Genomic DNA, 13,213 nt, shown 5'->3' on the forward strand with positions numbered 1-13,213 from the left:
AAAAATTTGAAAATTAGCCAAATTTGCTGTCAGGAAGTTTGGTAAGAACCTCATTCTGGAATTTGTTGCTATTGTTTGAACAAAAAGTTAAATAATAAAGACAACTGCCTGATAATCATTTTTAAACCACTGCTATTAAGTGTGAGAATCGTATTATAGAAGTTTGCTTCTGACATTTAGATTTTTGATCTGGCAAGAGTTCTAAACCAGGATCTGTTCATTTTAAAGATATTTTGATAATTTTATTTTAAAATATAGTTTCCTTTATAATTACACATTTTTATTATATACATTTAAAATATTCTTCTGAAAAAGGGTCTATAGGTTTTGGCAGACTGCTAAAGCATCCATGAAACAAAAAAAGGAACCATGAGAGAGACAAATAGACAGGCAGACAGAAAAACAGAGAGAGAGATCATGAGATCAACTCACAAAATATAAATGGAACATTATCTTATCATTTAGGAAATAAGAGTTTTAGAAGTGAGGTCCATTTCAAAATAACTTGTGGTTAAACACACTTGTCCTTACTCCCACAGGTAGCAGGTAAAGTAATTAGGACAAAAGCCCAGGTATCTAGATATTAGTTTATTTAAGTCTTTTTAAAAAACTGTTTCAGAAAATTCATTCAACTTTGAGAACTTTAAAATAAACTTGTTCATTGTTTTCTAGAAAATACACGCTATAAAATGAATTACTGTCTAATTACTAAATAAATTGTTTGGGAAAAGAAAGACATTCAATGAATTCCTAATTTAGAAATAAATAGTTAAAATGCTTCTCTGTTGCTCTACTAGTATTCTTTCTAGTGCATGCAAGAGTTTTTTTCTTGGCTTTACTGCTCATGAATTATCTCTTCCCTTATTCTGATGAATATCATCAAGAGAATATTTCTGTGGCAAAACAATAGTGATGTGTGTTTTATGGAATTCTTGGACTTTTTCAATGCATAAAGCTGTTTCTAGAGTATAACTGGAGGCGGTTTGGCCCAATGGCTAAATATTCAGCCTTGGAGAAAGGATTCAAATCTTGTCCTTTACACATATAATCTGGGGGACAGTGGACAAGTCATCTAACTTCTCAATGTCATTTAATCTCTTACTTTTCTTACAAATGAGTTACCAATCTACATTAGATAAAAATCACAGATCCAGACCCCCCAAAAGTTATTTCTAGATAAATAGTAATATGAATATTTAGGTTCAAATGGAGTATATAGTATAGGGAAAAACTACCTGTCTTCTACAATATCAAAATAGTTGATTTCTTTGAAGTATAACATTTACCTCTCAGGATTGTTTAAGGCTCAAATGAGATAATATTTATAATGTGGTAGTAAAGTGCCTGGCACATATTAGGTGTTAAATGAATATTAGCTTTAAAAATTATTATTACTTATCAAAGAAAGCTTGGTTTTTAAACTAAGCATTTGGTGCCTTTTCTCTGCTACCTTTCAGAAAGAACATCCAGCATTCAACCTAGTGTCTGGCACATAGCAGTTGTGTAATAAATATTTCTTTGTCGATTGATTGACTTATAGTAGCCCTTGTCATAGATATTTTTCTTTTGATTTATCTTCAAAAACACTCATTCTTCCCTCCCCCTCCCCCTTTTAAAGTTCTATCCCATTTGAAGAAAGAGTTTTGGCAATTCTTCAGTGGCTAAAGCTTCCTAAAGATAAAAGGTATGTAGTTGCAGAATTTATATTTTATATTTTCTCTTGTCTTGTCTTAGAGAAGTTAGCTATGTAAATATATATGTATTTTCAATTTAAAAATAACTTTTTAATAATCTTAATTGATTTATTTTACTTGTTAATATAGCCTTGACTAATCTATTGGGCTAATCATTTCAAATATTTTCAAGGCATCAAATATATAATTTCTTTCTCAACAGTCTATTATCTCTGTGATGTGAAATGGATTATGTAATATCTATTGTTGAATTAATCTTTTGTATTTTATGTTTCAATGTGTTCATAAAATATTACATTTTGATACTGTTTGATTTAGACCACACTTTTACACTCTGTATTTAGAAGAACCAGATTCTTCAGGTCATTCACATGGACCCGTCAGCAGTGAGGTAAGTATGTTTTCATTGATGACTTTGTAGAACAAGTTAAGTGCTAACTGAACCAAGAGTTTAGGCAGGTTCTTGATGGTCTGTAGGACTTCAGGGGAGAGAGCGAATGAAGGATGAGAGAAATTGTATTGAACCAAGACTTTGAACTTCTTAGAGAAACAATATTCAGGTAACTACATATATAGTTTCCTTATTTCCTAGTTTGCTTCTTAAAATTGATATCAATTCAAAAACGTAATCAACAAGGCCCAGGATCACTACTATCATTCTTCTTCTTCTTCTTTTTCTATTGAAATTAAGTGACTTGCCTAGGGTCACATAGCATTAAGGAAGCATTAAGTCTCTGAGACCATTTTTGAACTCAGGTTCTTCTGACTTGAGGGCTGGTACTTTATCTACTACACTATCTAGCTGCCCCAGTGTCAATTTTTAAACTAAATTCTTATCAGGCAAGGATTTGTAACAATGGTGATGGTGGTGATGATGATGATGATGATGATGATTATCAACATTTATATGGCACTTTCAGATTTGCAAAGCACTATACATATGTTACATCATTATATCATCACAGTAACCCTGGGTTTTGGATATTATTCTCTTCTTTGTACACATAAAGAAATAGACATAGAGACCTTTCACTTGTCCAGGATTACAGAACTAGTAAATGTCAAGGTAAGGTTTGAACTTAAACTTTCCTTGACTCCAGGTCCAGCAGACTGACAAAGGGCCAGATCTGTTGATCTCATAGGAGGAGGAGGAGGATAATGAGTGAGGAAGCTCTTTATTACTTTCTTTAGATAGTTTTCTATTTCTTTAAGACTTCCTTAATCATCAGAATTTTATGAAGATTTGGCAGATTGGGAATTAGGGCAAAAGTTGCCCCTAAATCTTAGCAGCATTTATTTTAACAACTAGACACTTGGAAGATGATTATAGCCTATTAAACAGTAATTGAGGAAAATGCTGCTTCTATATCACTTCTATACCATATATTGCAAAAATCTCTGTGTAACCTGTCATTCTTTTTATAAATGCCAAAGGTTCTTAAGTACTCTTGAATCGGTTATCACTCTTCACTTGGAAAGCCAGCAAGGAACTATAACAAAAAGAGAGTTAAGTGCTACTTCTTTTAAATATATTTAATTATTTCTTAGCTTGCTTGCTTCTGACTTTTATATGTCTCTTCTCTTCCCAGATAGGCAGGTAAGATCTGAGTTAGACGGCAAGTTTTAAATAAATTTATATGCATATGATAGCACAACACAAATAATTTTTAGGGAAAACTATGATCAGATGATGGTTTCATTGAATAGCCAATCAATTTGCTTACATAAGGAGAGCCAAATAGATTTTGTCTTATAAAAAGAGTTATTGGTTGTTTTTATGACATATAAAGGCAATGAAGCATAGTAGAAAGAGTCTTGAATTTTGAGTCAGAAGACTTGGGTTCAAATTTTAACCTACTGCTTATTAGCTATTTAATGTTGAGAGTTCATGTTTCTCCATCTCACATGGAAAGTGAAGATTAGCTGACTTCTAAGGCCTCTACTAGATCTACTAGATCTTATTATCCTGTTTTGTTCAGTCAAATATTTAGACTGAGCTTGAGCAGTGATATTCTTAATTTTCCAGAAGGGCTATGAGACTCTGTGGGTAGTTATGCTTTTATTGTCTTTGATGTTCTCACTCCTTGCAATACTTTGGAAAAACCCATCATTTAAATAATTAAATAAAATCTAAAAATATTTCACATTCCAATATAAATGATCTATAGATTATTTTTTTTTAAGTTATTTCTTTCTCTTAGTGATTGAAAGCCTATGATCAAAATTGGAAGTCTAGAGCTGATAGATCATCTAGTCCACTGATTCAAACCTTCAATTTTCAAAACTGGGATATTGGGACTCACATAAGTTAGTGATTTAACAAGTTTACCTAGGTTAGGTAGTAAGTGACTGAACCATCATGTGAAATCATGTGTGCTGATTCTCAAGCTCTATATCCTTGCCACTGGACCAGACCCCATCACCTCTATTGCTTATAAATATTGCAGAAATCAGTTTCTTTCTCTCTTTCAGAGAATCTATTTTCCTACTTTATTTTTACCAACTTTAGGGATCTTGGCTCATCCATGTTTGAACTTAACTCTCAAATTCAATTTTGTTTGTAAGCAATAAGATAATTTAAATTCTCAGAAAAATTTAAACTTGATTTGTGTCGTTTTAACAAAATGTTAACTTATGTTGCTAGTGTGTCTTTGAATGAATGAGAGGTCATATCATATTGATAGAAACTGGCATAGCTTGCTTCTATAATGGTAGAATGAATGAAGTTAAAGATTAAGATGATAGGATATATTACCTAGTATAAAACTGAATATGAATATGGATGGGTTTTTTTTTTTTTTCTGTGTGGAGAGTTGAAAAAGAGAAATGTCAGTTAATGTTCTTGTATTAATGTTCTTTTGTTTTCTAGGACTTAATGGTTTCTATGCTTAAGAAAATTATTGGTGTTGCACAGATAAATTGAGTAGACACATAATCCAAAATCAGTTGCAATGCATCATTTAACTATTAGATTAATACCATGGTCAGTTTTGTTAAACTCATTAATCTGAGTTGAAATGTAGTGTGAAGCAGAGATATTCTATGAGTATTTGCCAAGTAGAGATCTTAGGAAGAAGGACTTATCAGATTGGTTATGGTAGTCTCAAAGTCTTGACTAGGCCATTTCAGTGTTAGTAAACTGTGATTTCCTGCCTGTTACTCAATTATTGTTTCCTGGTTTCAATGACGCCCCTGACTCTTGAACCTCAAATGAATATTCTATATCATATAGATATACACTTCAATGTGTTCTTCTTTAAAAATATACATTTATAGAAAAGGAAATATTTGGTAAAAATTTCAACCATAAATCTGTTGCATTACCATTTCTTCTCTTTCCTAGGTTATCAAGGCATTACAGAAAGTTGACAACATTGTTGGCATGTTGATGGATGGTCTTAAAGCAATGAATTTACACAGATGCATAAATCTTATTCTTGTGTCAGATCATGGTAATTTAAATCCATATCAGTTAAACTTGATATTAGAGATGTCAAGAGATTAGTTACATTGATTCTGACTTCCCTTACATTTCACAATTCATTTCATGTAGTTTCCTTCTTATTCTGGGATCTCATAATAATACTTAGGGAAAATATGATGTGATGGCCAAATTAGAGGAAAATTTAAAACTGAACTGCCAAAGTGAAGTAAAGGGTTGAGTAATTATTGGTTCATTTAGGATGGAGGCAACCATTCATCTAAGTCATTATAAGAAGATTTAAAAGCTCTCCCCCCAAAAAATTATATAGTTTGGTGTTCTAAGCCATGCTACTTTCATGAAACTTTTCTATCTCTCTTTTGTTGAAGCAGATATGAGGTAGACTATTATCAGTCCTGACCTTAGCATATTTCAACTCCTAAAATATTGTTTCTTTTTTGATTGTGAACTGCTGTTTACTATGTTAATGATATAATGTTGGGAAAGTGACAGAAGTGTACAGATAGGGTATTGAAAATAACTTCTGTGAAATAGAAATTATTTTTTTGGACAATAAAATAATGATGGTAAAAAACCATAAAACAATAAAAAGTCCAAGGAGAGATTGGTTTTATTATTAATTCTCTAGATGAACTTCCCCAAACTACTTGGTTTTGTTTTCTATCTATAAAGCTGAAATGATGCTATTCTCAACACACAAAACTAATTTGATAGTATTTGAATAAGGATAAGTATTAAAAAAAACAAATCAGCAATCAAAATGTTTCAAAAAATAAATATTAATGAGTATTAGAGGAAGACACAGATAGTATAACAAGGTCAGATAATAGTGATTGATAGAAACTAATGTTCTCAAAGGTGGACGGAGAACATGTTTCATGCTTCTTTTCTATTCTCTATAGAATGAAAGCACAAAATATACCACATGGTTGGAATGCTAAACTTGCCAAATGAAATTCTTTTCAATTTTTTATTTTTATCTTCAGTTCCAAATTCTCTCCCTCCCTGCATTCCTTTCTTCTCACACCCATTGGGAAAGCAAGAAAAAGTAATTTATTACATTAGTCATATTGTGGGGGGGGAGGGAAGCAAGACAAATTTTTTTAAAAAGAGGGAAAAATATGCTTAAATATGTACTCAGAGGCTATCCATTCTTTATCTAGAGGTTGATTGCATTTTTTTTTTTTTAACATGAGTCCTTTGGAACTGTCAATGACTTATGGAATTCTTAAGAGAGAGTTCATTCTGCCTAATAAAGGTTTTTCTCTCTCCTTCCCTTCTTCACTCCTATCCCTCCCTCCCTCCCTTTCTCCTTCCTTTCCTCTTTCCCTTCCTCTCTTCCTTCCTCCTAGCTGTTTTTTTTTTTTAATGCTTTTTTTTTTCTCCTTAGGAATGGAACAAGGTAGCTGTAAAAAATATGTCTATCTGAACAAGTATCTGGGGGATGTTAAAAATGTCAAAGTATTTTATGGTCCTGCAGCTCGATTTAGAATTTTTGATGTTCCAGATAATTATCAGACTTGTAAGTATTTCAACTTATCAGAAAATGAATGATTATATTCAGAATTGTAATTATAAGTCAAATTTAGTCAATATTGACCGGGAAGAAGAAAGGAGATCAGATAGATAAGGATGTTACTTTCCTTTTGATCTTTAGATTAGCAACCTGAATCTTCTGCAATTCAAGCATTTTTTGAAATTCTACTGGCAGGGAAAAGTATAGCCATGTTTTTTTAAGCCCTCTACGCTGACTTGCTAAATTTTAGTCTTGTTGTGTGACCTTTTATATTCAGGTCACATTTATTTTGAACTTATTGTGAAAACATATCAGGGAGTATAGAGTATATGTGTAATGCATGATAACTTCACAAATAAATATTTGAAACCTTAAATATTTAACACAATACTTTTGATTGAATTCCTTTGTCATTATTATTATTATTCTTACAGTCTTGTTTTAGTTTCTAGTTATGTAATAAATTCTCACTTACTAATTATCTGGTATTCTTTCAGTTAGTTATGAAGACGTTGCCAGAAATCTTTCTGTAAGTATTATTTGCTTTGCAAAATCTAAATGTTCTCAATTTCATTGAATATGTATATGTAAATTTAAATAAAAATCATTGAAGGGGTGGATGTTAAACTTTATCCTACTATATCTTAAGTAAAGAATGTAAAAACTGTATAGTGGGATTGTAAGTTTAAAATTTTTGCCTGTGAGGGCTTATCTTGCCTAACTTTATCATTCATTGAAGAGAATATTTGTAAACTGATTAGTCAATAGCCAGAACAAACAATATTTAGTGACAACAATGTGTCTTATCTAGAACATTTTAGCTAGCTTTGGTATTTGGCTTAGAAAACTCCTGAGAAATAGTTTCTGTTTTATTTAGATGGTTCTATTTCATTGTCAAGTTGGCAAAAATAAAATAAAACAAAACAATATTTGTTAGCAGGAAACATTTTCATTGTGATCTTCAAAGTTATTTTATTGTAAGCTTACTCATTTGAAGGCTTTGTACTTCAGTGTCCCAAGAGCTTGTGATTTCATTAGTGTAAATAATACTTTCACCGATATGATTCCCTTTATGCTTTAGTGGATACTCTTCTTGAATTTGTATGCCAAACTTTTGATTCTGAGCCTCTCTATATATGTCCTCAGACAAAAAATCTGTATTATATTTTCAAACTCATATTCATATGCTTTCTAATATTTTATGATGAATCTCAGAGCATTTTATTCTGCTGGCATAATCTTCAAGAACTCAAGATAACTTCTGTGCCATAATGCAAAAATAAAATTAGACTTTAATGGAGGACTTCTTGGAAAGCATGAAGATAATGATTTTACTTATTTTAAATTATAATTATGATTTTAGTGCATGGAACCAGATCAGCACTTCAAACCTTATTTGAAACAATTTTTACCTAAACGTTTACACTTTGCGAAGAATGATAGAATTGAGCCCTTGACATTCTACTTGGATCCTCAGTGGCAACTTGCAATGTAAGTCCTGTGAAGTAAGGACATAAAGTTATAAAAAGTGTTTGTGGCAGAGTATGTGAGGATAGTTTGTATTAGAATTATAATGAAAGTGCATTCAATTATATAAAAAGCTTTATGTGTATTATGTTGTTTAATTAGAGGACAGTGATCCCAAGAAGTAGGTGCTATTATTAACTTCATTTTATAAGGTAAAAAACTGAGTCTGGGAGAAGTTAAATGATTTTCTCAGAGTCATACAACTAGTAATAGAGAGTAATAATAACAATAATTTAATGACATTAAAATTACTATTGTTTATATACTTCTTTAAGATTTGCAAAACTCTTTCCATTTTATCTTATTTTATACTCACAATATCCTTATGAGATGAGTACTATCCCTGTTTTTGCCAAAGAGGTATTTTGAGGAAGAGTTTGAACCCCAGGATAGAGAAAAATAAAAGTTAGGAATTTAGAAGTAAGCTGGTCAGGTAACAAGATCTAGATTAGGATTGTGGCTATAGAAATAAAAAGAAAGGTATACTACAATTAGCAGGACTGATGAAAGTAGGTATACTCAAGATACTTATGGAGGCTCTTGTTATTAAAAGAAAATTATTATAAAATATGTGTTTGAGGAAAAGAAAACAACATGAAGAAGAGACAGGGAGAGGTAGGGAAACCAGGTAATCACATGTTAGCAGGATATTCAAAATAAAGATATTTATAATGATGTTCTGTCAATTTAAAATGCAATGAAACCTTGGAAACATGAAAGTGACTTGTTATTTGCTTAACTTCACCAATCTTATCCTTTATTTGATTTTTTCTTAACATTTAAATGACCTTTTGTGTTTTGTTAATTCCTATTACTTAAAATATTGGTTTGCAAGTGGTTTAAAGCAAATGCTACTGAGTTGTAAACTTCATAAGGGTAAGGAGTGTACCAATTGTTTTATACCTTTCCTCAGAGTATTTTAATAGGATTCTGTGTGTCTGGTCACGCAATGAAAATTATGGACCAATAAGTAACACTATTGATAAACCAAGACTTAAAGCATCAAATTGTGTAATGACCATCAAGTAGAGAGTGGTTGAATTTAAATAATGAGCTAGGAGTCAAGTAATGACATTTTGATGAGTATCTTGTCTTTTAATATCACATAAAATTTTTGGGAAAGAGAGCAAAGAAGGGGGAGACAGGAAAACAAAAGAAAACAATATCTCTTATTCAATTTATAAGATGATATAAAAAAGGTAAATGAAACTGGAACAATATATTTTTAAAGCTAGCTAATCAGCCTTGTGTCTTCCCCAAAAGTGCTTACTTTTAGCTCATCAGCCAATAAAGCATATATTAAGCAGCAACTCTACTCCAGGCACAATAAATGTAAAAAAATCCATTCTAGTAATATATGTCAATATACAATATTAATTAATGTGTCTGTCAAAATTAGGAATCCAACAGAGAGAAAATATTGTGGATTTGGATTCCATGGTTCAGATAATATATTCTCAAATATGCAAGTAAGTGAAAATACTATACTTTGTTATCTTTTTGAAAACTATTTGATGAATATCTACAAACATATCTCAGTTTAAGAAAGTTTGATATGTGAAAATCCAAACTTGCAAAACACAATAAAGAGTAATTCTCTCTTTGCAAAAAGGATTTTAAAAAATCCTTTAAAATTAAGTTCCTTACACACTTGAAATGATTTGATTTGCTATAAATTGATTTACATGTGATTTTTCAGGAGATGCTTACAGTGAGGCATACCTCTATAAAAATGTTAAAATCCTGATTGATACATTTATTAGTTTTAGAACCATGGGGTTTCATTTAATTTTTATAAGCTTCTACATTGAGTTTTTTGTTTTTGGAAAAATAGGGATAATAATAATACTACTCTTACAAAATTGTTGTGAAGATCAATCAGATGAATGATATTTATAAAGTGCTTCTTAATGTACTTGTAAAGTACTTATTCTGGATATGCCACTTGCATTTATTGCTATTTCTGGAAAGGCATCTCCATTCTTCCCATCACCCAAATTTGTATCTAAGGAATTGCCCTCAACTCCCTATCTCACTTTTACTCAACACTTACCTATTCCCCCAACTCTATTTTGCTAAATATTGTAATTTCTTCTTCCACATTTCTTTTATCTCTCTTTTTTCTACTCATATGATCACCACCAAAAATATGCTGGTAAATGTTTAACAACCAGCTCTCCAGGAGGAACAAAGTATGCTTGACATAGTATATTATTAATGCAAATTTTTTTTTAGTAATTTTTAAAGTAATAGTGATAGTTTATTAATATAATATTAATATAAAATAGTAATATAATGTTAATGTTACAATTATTAGTTAATTAATATTCCTTAATTATTAGTATATATTTTGCATATACTAATGTAAGTATACATATTGTCCTCTTGAGAGCAGAAATTATTTTGATCTTTGTATCTTTATGATTGGTACATGCTCAATTAATTAACATTTAACTTTCAAGTCATTTAAGCTTTGTGAATCTTAGTTTCTCCATCTATTAAATGGCAATAATAATAGTTATACCCTGCCTACATCATAGGGTAATTTATACTAAACGTATCATTATAAGGTATCATTACTAATAAAAATATTTACTTTATCAATTGACATTTTCCTTCTAATTTTCCCTAAGAATATACAAATAAACGATTAAATTAAAATGCTATAGATGACAGCTCTTTTGGCACATCTCAATGTATTCTGACACTAAATACTTATCTTTTTGATCAAAACACAGGCCCTCTTCATTGGCTATGGACCTGCATTCAAGCATAATACTAAAGTTGAACCCTTTGAAAACATTGAAATTTATAACTTAATGTGTGGTAAGTGAAAACTGTTTCATGATTTCTGAGAATTTATTTGGAATGAAAATCTAACTATTAGTTTATTCTATGTTCATTAATAGGATGGTATATTATATGTATTTTTGGAATGATTCCTAATATTTTCACTATTGTTCTCTCTTAACTTATTGACATATATGTATTTAATCCCAGATATTGGGGTCCACTTGTGCAAAATAAGATTTGAGACACAGAATGTCATATTTTGGGAAAAACAAATCTGTGAAAATCAGAATAATATGAAATATTATTGGACAGGTTGCCAAGAACTATGTTGAGAGTTTTAAGTAAAAGGCTAGACAAAAGAGACTCAGTAAAATTTTTTGAGAAGGGAGAATTAACATGTTCAGACCTGAACTTTAGGCATATTGATTTGATAGCTAGTTGGAAGATGAATTAGACAGAGATTTGAGGCTGGGGAAATCAGTTAGCATATTGTCATAATCCAGGTGAGAAATGATGAGGCATCTTAAAGTTCAGAACCTAAAGAGGCCTTCAAGATTAGCTAGTTCAAGTGCCTCATTTTATACTTTAGAAAAAACTGAGACACAAAGAGATCATAGAAACCTAGAGTCATAGATTTATAGCTAGAAAGACCTTAATCTGCTTTAAGACAGATGAAGAACTTGAGGTCTAGAGAAAATAAGAGGATTGCCCAAGTTCACACAGCTGGTAAGTATCTGAATTGAGATCTGGACTCCTGTCTTCCTCACGCCAAGTTTAATACTTGATCCATCATATTATGCTTCTGTCTTTTGCCTGATATTTCTTCTTCAAATTAACAGAAGTAGTAAGTGGCAGAAGTGGGATATAAACTTAAGTCCTCTGATTTTCCATCAAGAAACACTCCCTAAATTGTGGCTTGAATTAATGTAGAGTTTATGTAAGGAAAGAAAAATTTGAATATAAGAGCTATCATAGGGATAGGATTAACGAGATTTGGAAATCTAATTTCATGTGCATTGAGAGGAAGGAAAGGCTGATTTAAAGTTTTTAAACATGGATTAGAGGGAAAATGCTGATATCAACAGAAATGGGGAATTTTGGAGAAAGAATAAGGTCTGGGTGAAATATGGGTTTGAGTTGTTTCTTGGATGTTCAGGTGGAAATGTTCAGCAGGTAGTTGTTGATGTAGTACAAGAGCTCAGGAGAGAAATGAAGGCTGGATATATAGAGCTGCAAATTATTTGCAGGGAGATAATAATAAAGATTGGGAATAGTACTGATGAGAATACCAAGGGAGAAAATGTAGAGAGAGAAGAAAAAATGGATTAGAAATGGATCTTGTGCAATAGGGACCCATAATGTGATAGATAAAGATGATAATGCAGCAAAAGAGTCTTTGAAGGAGAACTTCTACAAGTAGGAGGAGAACCAATAGAAAGAGAAATTGTAAGAAAGTGAAGAAGGTATAATGATAGAGACCTGAGAAAAGAGACAGTTATCCCTGATAGGAGGAAGAAATGGATAAGAAGAGAAAGTACCCATCACTGTTCCATGAGAATGAGTTTGCAATGATGGCAGGAATATATGAATAAAGGATTTTAGAATATCTTGGGTTTATTCTGTCACTATATGTGAATTGGATTTTTTATGATTTGTTCAATTATATTTTTAAATGTTTCTTAATCCTTCTATATTCTGGCATTTGAAAAATCTGAAATATTTCCAATGTATAATCACTTTAATGGTAAAAATTGTTTTCCACTGAAAATTTTATAAGTAAGTATAATATGTCAAGTTTCTTAAAGTTTCCAATAAAAGTCTAATATAAATACAGTAAGTGTAAAATAAATGAAAACTATATAAATCCCTTAAATTTTTCCCCCTATATAGATCTTATAAAAACTTATGTACATTAACTTTTAAGAATATAATTAAAATCACTAGGCATAGTACGATGAGCTATAGATCTCTGCTATTAAGGATCCTGAAGTTAGTGGCTTGTTGAAGCCCAGAAGTTCTAAGCTGTAGTAAACTAAGTAAAGTAAGTGTGCATCAAAATCATGAGCACCAGGAGTGGAGGACTTTAACATTTTGCTTACAGAGAAACAAATTGGATCAGAAATGGAGCAGGTCTTGTGCCATTCAATATTAGGATAAAACCTGTGAGTGGTCACCACATTTCCAGGCTGGGTGACATAGAGAAATCTAATCTTTAAAAAAATAATATAATAATGCTATTTA

At 31.1% G+C, this 13,213-nt stretch overlaps 1 protein-coding gene across 1 annotated transcript in view; it reads left to right on the forward strand.

Annotated features, from left to right (window-relative positions):
• The window catches only part of ENPP1 (ectonucleotide pyrophosphatase/phosphodiesterase 1), a 110,420-nt gene that overhangs the window by 72,049 nt on the left and 25,158 nt on the right, over window positions 1-13,213 (forward strand). The window contains exons 10-17 of the mRNA XM_051997751.1: window positions 1,619-1,684; window positions 2,013-2,085; window positions 5,038-5,146; window positions 6,527-6,658; window positions 7,150-7,181; window positions 8,016-8,143; window positions 9,579-9,648; window positions 10,918-11,005. Coding sequence (XP_051853711.1) covers window positions 1,619-1,684; window positions 2,013-2,085; window positions 5,038-5,146; window positions 6,527-6,658; window positions 7,150-7,181; window positions 8,016-8,143; window positions 9,579-9,648; window positions 10,918-11,005 — 698 coding nt within the window. The remainder of the gene's footprint in view (window positions 1-1,618; window positions 1,685-2,012; window positions 2,086-5,037; window positions 5,147-6,526; window positions 6,659-7,149; window positions 7,182-8,015; window positions 8,144-9,578; window positions 9,649-10,917; window positions 11,006-13,213) is intronic.

Source organism: Antechinus flavipes, chromosome 4, assembly GCF_016432865.1.
Source record: "Antechinus flavipes isolate AdamAnt ecotype Samford, QLD, Australia chromosome 4, AdamAnt_v2, whole genome shotgun sequence".
NCBI lineage: Eukaryota > Metazoa > Chordata > Mammalia > Dasyuromorphia > Dasyuridae > Antechinus > Antechinus flavipes.